Source organism: Carettochelys insculpta, chromosome 11, assembly GCF_033958435.1.
Source record: "Carettochelys insculpta isolate YL-2023 chromosome 11, ASM3395843v1, whole genome shotgun sequence".
NCBI lineage: Eukaryota > Metazoa > Chordata > Testudines > Carettochelyidae > Carettochelys > Carettochelys insculpta.
This window is the reverse complement of record NC_134147.1, coordinates 4,129,296-4,141,919: the sequence shown is the minus strand read 5'-3', so window position 1 is coordinate 4,141,919 and position 12,624 is coordinate 4,129,296. Positions and strand designations below refer to the sequence as shown.

General features: G+C 41.7%; 1 protein-coding gene across 1 annotated transcript in view; it reads left to right on the top strand.

Moving 5' to 3' along the window:
• The first annotated feature begins 249 nt into the window (after window positions 1–249).
• DOCK3 (dedicator of cytokinesis 3) overlaps window positions 250–12,624 on the top strand; it is a 428,244-nt gene continuing 415,869 nt past the window's right edge. Inside the window, exon 1 of the mRNA XM_075006205.1 lies at window positions 250–391. Within this exon, the coding sequence (XP_074862306.1) occupies window positions 355–391 (37 nt within the window). The 5' untranslated portion in view covers window positions 250–354. The remainder of the gene's footprint in view (window positions 392–12,624) is intronic.

Sequence of the window (12,624 nt, the reverse complement as noted above, 5' to 3'; positions counted from 1 at the left end):
TACGACGACGACGACGGCGGCGGCGCGGAGGCTGGAGCGCATCAGAGTGACCTGAGGGAGGGACGTGGGGACCCCTGCAGCCCAGGGGCCGGACTGCACGACCCAACATCCGCCGCTGCCATTGCCGCGCAGGGGACCACCGAGCGCGGAGGGATCCAGCACCTGCCGCGGCGGCTCCCCGCCGGAGCAGCGGGGAACAGGAGCCCGCCGCCCCCGCACCTGACCCCGGCGATAGCGAGGGGAGAGATACTGCCGTGCCCTGGGGGCTGTGCGGAGCGGCGGCCCCGCTGTCAGCTGCGGGCACCGCCTCCGCTCCATGAGGGGGGAGCCGCGGCGGCCGCCGCCGGCAGCAGCATGTGGACCCCGACCGAGGAGGAGAAATACGGCGTGGGTAGGTGCCGACATCCTCTTTCCCTTTGCCGACCCCCGGCCGCCTTCCGCCCCCTCAGCGGGCTGCGGAGCTGCCCCCTTGCGTATCGGGCGCGGGTCTGCCTCCCGAGCGGACCCCGCGCGGCGCGGAGGCGGGGAGGGGGCTGCCCCTCCTCTGAGCAGCTCCGGCTCCCGCGCCGCGGGCGGGCGGGCGTTGGCCCCTAAACTTGCTGTCGCGCGAAGGGTCGCGGCGGGCTGGGGGCGGCGGGATGCGGGGGTGGGGCTGTTGCTGTTGTGCCTCCGCCTGTAGAAAACAGGAACGTGTGCAGCAATGCCCTCATCCCTCCGTTCCCAGCCGCACCACAGCATCCCCCAGCCCCCATCGCCTTGCGGGTACAGTAGGCAACGCAGGGGGCCGTGTTGGGGCGCTGCCCCCAGCTCCCATGTGCGTTGAAGGGCTGCCCTGTAAAAAAAATAACAATATAAACAGCACGAGGTCTTTGTGTGGGGTGAAACACCTGCTTGGAACCGTAGTCCTTTCGGATTTTCGAGCCTGGACAGTGTTTGTCTGTGCTGGAAATCCAGTTGAACTCTGTGCTTGTTTTATTTTTAAATTATTATTTATTTATTTATATAATATTTTAATTTTTGTTTTGGTTTTTGAGGCAGTCAGCAAAACAGTAGGCTTCTAGGGTCTCATTTTATAGTTTTGCTGTGAGTAAATAATCAGGAAACAAATATCTCAATATTCATCTACTTATCTTTTGTGCTTATTTCCTCTGTGGTGTATTTGTTTATGTGATTGAGTTTAGAGAAAGGGAATGATTATTATGTCATTAGGGGGCGCCAGCGATGCACCTGCTCTGAGTTCTGGTATCCTTCCAGGAATACAGACTCAGATGTAACATATAGATAAATGTGAAAACCTGGTATAACTAAGCTATGGCTGTGGTACTGAAAGCTCATGAGCATTTTTGGATTTTCGAAGCATTTATCACTAGTACCCCAGGTCTGCTAAATAAAGCAGACCAAACCAAACCAAACCAAACCATATAATCCTGTAATGCTGAAACTAAGTAGTAGGGTGCTATGTATAATACAGAGAGGTTATAATATACTCAGGTGACTGCATTCTCAATTTCAGAATATTTTAAAATTCACATCTTGTGTACTATCCTGAAAATGTAGGTAAAAATATGTAGTGCTGTCTGCTATCATTGATTATTTTCCTGGATGTTTGATACAGCTTTTTGTGTACTATTAATAGCAGATCTGTCTTTGGTCAGATGCCATAGTGCACCTCTCCTAATAGATACTTGTCATAGTCAACATTTGTATTTGTATTTTTGCAAGCCTGTCTGATTTGTTGTAAACTTGATATCTTTTAAATAGTTACCAGCACTTGATATTTTTGGTGTCAAAATGGTGCCTCTGGGATGTGGGAAAACCTTATCTTCTAAAAAATAAAAAACCCAATGAGAAGTCCTGTGTCACCTTAAAGGCTAAGAAATCTCTTTGGGCACAAGCTTTCATGGGCTGGAACTCACCTTGTAAGGCTACCCCTCTGAAACTTGTCATCTTCGAAAGTGAGAGTTCATTTCTACCGAATTATGAAGTTAAAAAGTGAATGATTTAGAGCAATTTTGAGGGATATAGAATACCAGTATCATGACAAGGTATTCTAAATTCATTTATCATGTTACAGAACTGTATAGTTTTGTTACAGCGAGATTGACATGTGTTAACAATAAATTTTATTTGTCCAAGAAGAGCTTTGTAGGTCTTATTAATGTATAGAGACATAAGGAATGCAGTTGTGTAAGGAATGCAATTAAATCTGGTGTGTGTATATGTTAGTGTATTGTAAGAACCTTAAGTGATTGTCTGATTTGTTTACATTTATATTAGTAGCTGTATTGTTGTATTAAATAAGTAAATTTTTGTGTATTAATTTTATCAGAAATTGTATAGGAATGATATAATGGTTTTAGTTTGTTGATTTTTTTGGTAACTATTTAATTTTGCTGTAAATTGACTGTAGATACAGGAAAAGCCCAGCTGCAGAACTGTGAAGTTCCACAATGTGGCAATAATGTAACTAAAAACTTTTTTTCTGATATGAAAGTGGCTTTTTAATCACTTTCTTGAGTCCTCATTTTTTCACATTTGTAAACTGATTCTTTCTGACTATGGAATAATAGCACATGAAGTTTGATGGTTTTAATAATCTCCTTCTTTTGAGTGTTGTAAACAGTCATGGTAGTCTTTGAAAAAAAGAGAATATGTGTGTCTTGCCTTCTTAATTGAAAAATAACTATTACTTTCGCTTAATCTGAGGCATAGAGGGATTACTACTGGGCTCTAAAGAAGCCTGGAAAAGTCAGTCTAATGTGAGAAATGAGTAAGTGACAATCAGAGGCATATAATGAAAGTTTCTGTAATTTTGCACATCTTCCCATAATGCCTGTTTTCTTATCTGGTCTATGAAAACAGAGAGACTGAACCTCAGGTGATAAGCAACTGAATGAATTACTGTATTATAGAAGTTTATTAAGTGAGGTGTTTTAACAAAGCCTGGTGATTGAACCTATAAACTGTATGTATTAATAGTACATTAAGAACTAGGAATACTTGTTCATATTAGGCTTTTAGTCTATGTTCAATGGGGAAAACACATCTCTCCCAGACAGGAAGAAAAGTTGCAGCAGTTCACTGGCCGTCTGTGTAAATTATCCATCGCTAGACATATACAAGGGGACAGAGATCTTGCAAGCTGAGAAGGATGGGTACTTTAACCAAGGAGGGGTTCAAGTCTCTATGGAGTGAGTATAGGTGAAAAACCTGCTTAGGCTCAGATCTTTCACCTTGGAAGACAAGGAAAGCCATCACCTTGTACTCCTATAAAAGATCCTGGCCGAGGGAAGTGAGTTATGGTTCGAAAGAATAAAGACTGATTGAGAAGTCATCTTGAACAAAGTCAGCAACTTCCTTCAGATTGTTTTGGAATTTTTAGATGCATTTTTACTTTAATTGGTTTGTATCCCTTTTTAACTTCATTCTGTTTATTTAGTATAACTTAACCTGTGTTTAGTAAAAAAGGCCTTATATTTTATAGACCTACTCAGAGCTGAGATTGAAGGGTCTACTACCATGGGTTAGGTTAATAAGCTGTAATGTTCTTTCCTTTCTTTAAAGGAGCAACTGACATTATTTATTTATTAGTGGTCCAGGTGAGGGTGGGACACTTCAGGATGCATTGTTCTGAATAAATCTGGGACTACGTGTAGGTTGGGTCACCTTTCTGCTTGCAGTGAAGACTGGTGAAAGTCAGAGTAATTCTGTGGACTCTAGACAAGCTGCTAAGACAGAGGGCGGCAACCTGTAGCTCTAGAGCTGCGTGTGGCTCTTTGAGGAGTCACTTGCAGCTCTGAGCACTGACTCTGCAGCTCCTGATGCTGGAATTACAATTACCATGCATCCAGTTAACTCTTTGTCTGTCCGGGTTTTTACAAAATCTGAAATGTCCTGGATTTTGCTCAGCTCTGCAAACTCTTTCTGCAGTCCTGGAGCTTCCCACTCTCCCTCCCTGATCTAAAAAATTTTGCTGACTCATGCTATACACTATGCTCCTAAACTGACCACCTTTTGATCGTCAATTAATTTGTGGTAGTCATTGCCACTAGAAACTCTGCCATAAAGCCTCTTGGGGTTCCATGCCAGTCCCAAGCCTGGATAAAGGAGGAGGGTTGGTCAGATAAGTGTCAATGCGCTGATTGTGAAACAATAATACAAATGAAATCTGATGCTAGTATGACTAACTGATAAAAGATAACCGGCTTGGTCAATGGCAACAATTGAGCAATTGGGATTGGATTGATAAGTTGGCTACCATAAGAACTAACACACACACTGTCAGTTGGAATGTGGAACCTCCGAACACTCTGGGTAACTGGAAAATTATAACTGCTTCGCAAGGAGGTGGAGAGATACCGATGCGATATGCTTGTACTGGGAGAGATGTGTGGTTGCAAAGTCATTTGGTCAGGGAACAAAACAAAGCATGAGGCAGGAGTCAGATTCCTTCGTAGCAAAAGAGTTAGAGGAGCATTGTAAGGATACAAACAAGTGAGTGCAAGAATGCTGGTAGCGTGATTCGAAGCAAAACCTTTCAACCTGTTGGTTGTTCGGGTGTATGAACCCACTTCGGATATTACAGCTGAAGAGATGAGCTATTCTATAAAGACTTGACAAAGATGCTGGAAGAGATACAGAAGAGAGGTGTGTTGATCATCAGAGGAGATTGGAACAGGTAACGAAGGTTGGGAGAGAGTCATGGGAAGGTTTGGATATGGAAAAAAAACAAATGAGGCAAGAAACTGCTAGAGTTTGCTGTGGAGCAAGAGATGGTGATCTGTAACATGGGATTCCAACAAAAGTTCTATAAGAAGTAGACCTGGCAATCAAATGATGTGAAATCAATTCACATGATAGATGTGGTCTTGATAAGAAGAAAATGGGTAATATCAGTACCGCAATGCCAAACTTTCCAAGGAGCGGCTAAAGACTCGGACCACAGTCTAGTGATTGCAGATACTAAGATGAAACTCAAGAGAAAGTGTAAGGTGCTGTTTAAGAAAAGAAGAGAGATGGCAACGCTAGGCAAGGAAGAAATAGGGAACGTGTACAGAGCAGCACTTGAAGAGAAGATTAGGAATGCAGGCACAGAGAAAGACCTAAATAAGAGAGTCGAAGGGATAGTCACAGGGATAGAAGAGGCAATTGAGCAGAATGTTCCAGAAGAAGAGACGATCAATAAGAAGTGAGACTCTGAAGTTGGCCCAAGAGAAAAGAGTGTTGAAGATCAGAAGGGATGTTTCCAAGAGGGCAGAAATGCAATGAGGTAAGGGGAGCAGCTAGAAAGGGTAAGGCAAAATGGTTAGAGTAGGAGGTGAAGATACAGAGTGGTACTATGGTGAGTGTAAGACCAGGGAGGGGGATAAAATCACCAGAAATATTAATGGGAAGTGGCAGCCAAAGCAGATGGCAATCAAAGATGAGAATGACGAGGTGCTCATGAACAAGTAGAAGGTTGTGCAGCAAAGGATGGGATGTTGCAAAGATCTGTAAAAAGTACAGTTGGATCTGCGTATCTCAGAGGGACTGATTGAAGAAATGAAAAAGATATTTCTGTGGAGTATTGAGAGTAAGACCAATATTTCGAAGGAGGAGTAGGAGGAGCAGTGAAACGACTAAAGAAGAACAGGAGCCCTGGATATAAGGTCACAGGAGAGATGATCAAATATGGTGAAGAAAGTATGATCAGGAAATACACAGACTACATAATATAACATGGAAAGAAGGGAAGGTACTTAAGGAATGGACAAGGTCCGTGCTAGTGACAATACACAAGGAAGGAAGTACATTGGAGTGCAAGAACTACAGAATTGTTGCCCTAATGAGTCATCTAGGCAAGGTGCTGCTGATGATACTGACAGACTGAGATCACAAACAGAAGAACATCTAGTGGACGAGCAAGCAGGGTTCAGGAAAGATAGAAGTACCATTCAGCAGATATTGGCACTAAGATTGATGGTGGAGAAAGATCGATGAAAGAACAAGAACATCTACAATTGCTTCATTGATTTTCAGAAGACATTTGACAGTATAGATCAGTAGGGAGCGCAACTTCGAAGTCCTTACTCTATTCCCCGGAATGGAGTAGTGCCCTACTTTGAAGTTTAACTGCGAAGTAGGGTGTGTGTAGACAGTAGGGTACGTGTAAGCAACTTCAAAGAAAAGGGTCAAATATTTACATGGAGCACATTACAAATTATTGTGTGTGCGCACTGTTCTTAAAATAGGGGTGACAAAAGTACGGTTTGATGTCATTTATTAAGGACTGTCGTATTCACATGCGTTGCAGCTCTTGAAGTATTTATTGATTTTATAACCAAACCTGAAAAATGTCTCTTCTTGCTATTTTGGTTGCAGATCCCTGTGTTAGGGTCACCATGCCTGATCTAGTGCTGTCTGACACACAGACGTCCTGCGTGTGACATGCATTATTGTAGGCCAGCTGTGCATATGCCAGGCTGGGAGCTACAGCAGCAAAGCCATTGAAGGCACATAGAAATGCATGGCACATGGTGACACAACCTCTTACTGGTCTGAATTACAATCAAAAGCATGTTTATGTTGTTCCTATCTAACTCATTCAGTCCACTGATGTCCAGTTTAGAGGGAAAATATTTCTTCACTGACTCTCTCAGGTGCTCTTGCAGCCTCTGTGCAGCAGATGCACTTTTGAAAGTTCTTATTTGTTGGAGTGGGGTTCCATTATCCTGTTGATGATCCATTCCAAAGAAGCATAGACCTTTCTTGAAAGTTGCCTGGCTTCTAAAGATGTAATATTTTTGGAAAGTGACATTGAATTACCTTATATCACTTCTAAAGATTCATGGCTACTTCTCTGAAGGATGAATGTGATGGAAACTTGACCAGTAAGATAGAAATTCTGATTTAAGAAAAAAGAAATATTTTAAAATTTAAAATTTGAGCCACACTGGGTGCTGCTGATAGGCATCTGAAGCTAGAATATTGTGTACTCTGATGTGGACGCATACTCTGTCTTAAGGGGCCATGCTTTACAGGTTAAATAGATGAAAACTCATATTTTTATCAGTGAATAAATTGGTGTGCTATGTGGTTGTCTCAAACAGGAATATTTATCCTTTCTCCAGCTCCTCCCTAGTCTTTAGTCTATCTGTTGACAGTTGGAGCAAAAGTAATACACATCTTGACTATACAGCATAGGGGTACAAAGGAGAAAGATCTGAGAGGCTGCTTTAGTGGCGGATCCTGGGCCTGTTGGGTAAGGGCTTTTGTAATTCAGGCTGATAGGGGAAATGGTGGTATAGGAAAAATTAGAGAAAAGTGCTAACCACAGGATAAGAAGTGAGTTTTGCAGCATGGATAAGGGTGAAGTAGAAATAATGGCAGTATGTCTCAACAACTGAATTAGCCATCTGCCTCGTGACTATAAAGTTGTGGAGTGCAGCATGTGTAGCTTCTGATGTGAAGTAGAGAACTATGTTGTTTTGAATTCTTTTAATCTATTTAATCTTTCCTGTGATATTTCCGCTGCATATGTAAATCAATATCAGTGCTGCCAGTGCTTTCATGTGAATTTCTATTAATATTAACTAGGATTGTGTACTTAAAAACTAATGTATTTGTCATATGTGAAAAGAATAACGTTCAGATCCTTTTTGAGGTGGTGATTTATTCAGAATTTGACATAACTTTGTCAAAAGCTTACGCCAACTTCAGTGCAATGAGGTTTTTCTGTCTTTCTTGGCCTTTCACCGTTGAAGACAGGAGGGTCTGGGCTAGTTACCCAATCTGATTGCATTACATTTCTTTTTAGAATGCGAGGTGTTTCTTTTTAAATCTAATCAAGTAGAATCTTTTATAAATAAAATTAGAATTTTCATCAGCCTCATGGTAGTGGAATTTCAGAGAGCAAAAACAAACAAACCCCCAACCCCCAAAATCACCCCCTGCTTCCCCTCAGAAAACCCAGAAAACAAAAATAAAAAAACCCACACCACATATTGGTGGGTTTCAAGACAAGAAGGAACCGTTGTGATAATCTGGTCTGACCTTTTGTATAACACAGATCATAGTATTTCCCCAAAATAATTGCTGTATCATGTCTCTTAAAAAATTGAAAAATGGCCAGTGATGAGAATCCACCACAACCTCTATGTTAAAATTGTATACCTTATCCATTTGTCTAGCTTCAGCTTCTAGCTTGGGTCACGTTATACCTCTCTCTGCTAGACAGAAGAGCCCATTATTACACATTTGTTCTCCATGTATATACTGTCTCTTGGCTAGGTTGATAAACTGGAAAGCAACTCAGTCTGTCAACATTCTTCTTGAATTGGGGGCAGTGTCAAATACAGAAGTAAAATAACCTACTTCTGCTCAAGATTCTGCTGTTTGTGCATCCAGATATTGCATTATCTTTTATAGCCACAGCAACAAAGCTTATTATCTATCATGAGTCTCCTGGTCTTTTTCGGAGTCATTGATTCTTAGGATAGAGCTCCCTAATATACAAATATAGCCTGAATATTTTCCCCAATACCTGCATTTACATTAAGGCATATTAAAAGGCATATTATTTGATTTTACTCAGTTTACTAAGTGATTAAGATTGCTCCATATCTGTGACCTGTCCTCTTCATTTTTTACCACTCTCCAATTTTTCTGTCATCTGCAAAATTTATTGTGGATTTTGTTTTCTTCTAGGTCACTGATAAAAATGTTAAATAGCCAAGAACCAATCTCCTGGGATCCCACAAGAAACATCCCCTCTCCTGAATGATTGCCCCATTTGTAGTTGCATTGTGAAGCCTATCAGTTAGCTAGTTTTTAATCCATGTAATACCATGTTAATTTTATATAATTCTGTTCTTTTAGTCAAAATATTACGCAGTACCAAGTCCCCACAGAAGTCTATTACATCATCTTTATTAGCTTTATCTGCCAAACATGTAATCTAATTTAAAATAAAAGTCAGTTGACAGATTTATTTTCCTTAAATCCATATTGATTGACATTATTTCGTACCTCCCATTAATTCTCTATTAATTGAGTCCCATATGAGCTGCTCCGTTATCTTGTTCAGGATCAATATCAGATCGACAAACTGACGAACATCTGGAAGAAAATAAGGTAATAGGCAACAGCCAGCAAGGATTTGTGAAGAACAACTAATGCCCAACCAATCTGCTAGCTCTCTGATGGGATAACAAGTCTTGTGGATAAGGGAGAAGCAGTGAATGTGGTATACCTAGACTTTAATAAGGCATTTGATACAGTCTCACATGATTTTCTTATCAATAAAGTAGGCAAATACAACTTAGAGGGGCTACTGTAAGGTGAGTGCACAACTGGGTGGGTAACGTTCTCAGAGGCTGTGTATACACAGAGTTGTGCTGCTGGAAGCATGAGGCAAAGGAGGACTCTCAGAAATGCATATAAATGTTCATTTACATATCTACACAGCTGATTTGCATATTAATATAAGATCCACCTGCCAGCAGAGGCTGCTGCCGGCAGAAAACAAGCAGTGTAGATGTGGTTCTGCTGGCAGAAACCCATTTGTTGGCAGCTCCTTATGCTTAGAAAAAATCAGGGATAAGGGACTGCCGACAAAAGGGGGTTTTTGCTGGCAGATGCACGTCTATGCTGCTTGTTTTCTGCTGGCAGCAGCCTCTGCTGGCAGGGCGAGCTTGGACAAATGTGCAAATTAGCCATGTGAATATGTAAGTGAGCAGCGGTTTGCATTTTTGAGGCCGTTCATTTGCCTCAAGCTGCCAGCATCATGGCTTGGTGTACATGCAGCCAGAGAATAGTCATTAATGGTTCGCAGTCATGCTGTAAGGGCATAATTAGTGGGGTTCTGCAGGAGTCTGTTTTGGGACCAGTTCTGTTCAATATCTTCATGAATTATTTGGATATTGGCATAGAGAGTATGTTTATTAAGTTTGCAGACGATATCAATCTGGGGGAGCTTGCAGCTGCTTCGAAGGATAGGCTCATAATTCAGAATGATCTGGAGAAACTGGAAGAATGGCCTGAGGTAAGCAGAATGAAATTTAATAAGGACAAATGCAAAGTACTCCACTTTGGAAGAAACAATCAGCTTCATACATATAAAATGGGAAGCGACTGTTTAGATAGAAGTACTGCGGAAAGGGATTTAGGGGTCATAGTGACCTTAGGGAGACCATATCTCTTTGTCTCAAATATGGAGGGGGAGGGCAGCTACTCTCGGCTGCACCAAGCCCCAGGGAGTTGACACCCCTTCCCCCTTCAGCCTTGGGAAAGTGGCGGACATGGGACCTCCCAGCCCAGAGGCCTTAAAAAGTGGCAGCTGCAGGACCTCCCAGCCCAGAACCCTGGGGAACCAGGGCCACTCCCACCCCACCCCCCAAGAGCCTAAATATGGACAATTTGTCCCTTTTAAAAAATAAGTAGGGACGCCTTTTTGGCCTCCCAAGTATGGGACTGTCCCACCTATTATGGGATGGATGGTTACCCTAAGTGAACCACAAGCTAAATATAAGTCAAAAGTGTCATGTGGTGGCAGAAAAACCAAACCAAAACAAAAAACCCAAATAAACAAACAAAAAGAACCAACTTCCTCTCTATTCAGTGCTCATTACACCTCACTTGGAGTACTGTGTCCTGTTCTGGGCACCACATTTCAAAAAAGATGTGGAGAAATTGAAGAGGGTCCAGAGAAGAGCAACAAGAATGATTTAGGGTCTAGAGAACATGAGCTGTGAGGGAAAACTTTAAGAACTGGGCTTATTTAGTTTAGAAAAGGGAAGACTTAGTGGGGGTGTGATAGCAGTTTTCAAGTACCTAAAAGAGGGTTACAAGGTGGGAGGGGGTGGGAGGAGAAGAATTGTTGTCCTTGGCCTCTGAGAATAGGACAAGTAGCAGTGGGTTTAAATTGCAGCAAGGGAGGATTAGAGTGGATGTCAGGGAAATCTTCCCGCCTGTCAGGGTGGTAAAACAATGGAGTAAATTGCCTAGGGAGGTTGTGGAATCTCCATCACTGGAGATATTTAACATTAGGATAGACAGACATCAGTCAGGGACGGTCTAGACAATTTTTGGTTCTGCCATGAAGACGCAGGGCTGGACTTTCAGTCTATGAGTCTGTAATTACCTGTATCATTCCTTTTAAAAAATTGGCACAAGATTAACTTTCTTCCAGTATTCTGAAACTTCCCCAGTGTTCAAAAACTTGCTGAAAAATCAGTAGTAGAAGAACTGAGAGTGCACTATTTTTGAGCTCCTCCATGTAAGTTAGATTTAAATCAACAGATCTCTGTATCTGTCATTTGTAGCTGCTGTAGGATGTCCTCCCAAGATCGTAGGCCAGGGATTGACAACTAAAATAGCAAGAAGAGCCATTTTTATCAATTTGGTAAAAACTCAATAATTCAAAAGCTGCAATACATGTGAATATGAGACAGTCATGAACTTTATTCTTTTGCACATCGTAAAAGCAAGCAAGTCACTATCACTTGCATACCTAGCTTCTATTAATATTTACTTCTGTGATTAGTTCCTTCTTATCTGTCAAGACAAGGTCTAATATAGAATTAGACTCCTCTGTGTTAGATGCAATACTTCCTGAGTAAGGAAATTGCCATCTCTAATGTAAAGAGATTTGGAGGATGTTTTAATATCAGCAGCATAACTCCAATATGTGTCACTCAGAGTGAGGCCCTTCATGATTGTGTCTTTTTTACCTACGCATAGCTTGTGTCTTTCACCTATAGATTGTGTGTAAGGACCTGGTCATCCTGTTCTTTAGTATGATTTGGTGATCGGTAGCAAATGACCGGTAATACTCCATCTTGTGCTTCATCTGTTAGGACATTGATCCATAAGCATTCAACATAATTTCTTTAAAAATTATCAGAGGCTTAGAAACAGGTAATGCCATTTTTGACATTAAGTGCCACGCATCCTCCTCTTTTGCCCAGTCAAACCTTCCTGCATTGAGCCATTGACTCAGTTGTGCTCTGGCAAGCAGGCAAGTGGGAACTGAACCAAGGTATCTGCAATAATCAGTCCGCTAAGTGGTCTCTCCACAATGTAGTCTTATTTAAAAGTTGCAGCAACAGGAAGATGTCAGGAGTTTGCTCTTGATGCTGAAATCCCTAAATTTGAAGGACAGACAATGTCTTTTCATCAAGAACAAACCCCATCTGTGGCCCACAAAATGAGCCAAATGTAATTCTGAAAACCCGTTATTTGCTATGAAGTCTTAAACTCCTAGGAGATTTCAGTTTTCAATGGTTACTTTCAGGTATCTTACAGTGAATAGTGAATAAACTGTATGGGATAACTACAGTTGAGAAGAAGAGGCCTGTCCCAATCCAGATAACTTGTTCATGTAGACATTGTAGTGTTTAAGTTGACTGTTACCAACTTATGAAAGCCGTTCCATAATGCCCTGCACTTAGAGTACAGTTGATGCAAGCATGTCTGATGAGAATGTACGCCACCAACACAAGAAGAGTAGTAGGAACATACAAAATTGATTTAATTACTGGTGGCAGCTATATGGCAGTGTAAGTTAGGTCAGCATAATTTTGTAGAGTAGGCATGGTCCCAGTGTCATAGATAAATAAAAGATGGAACAAATACTTCGGCACATAC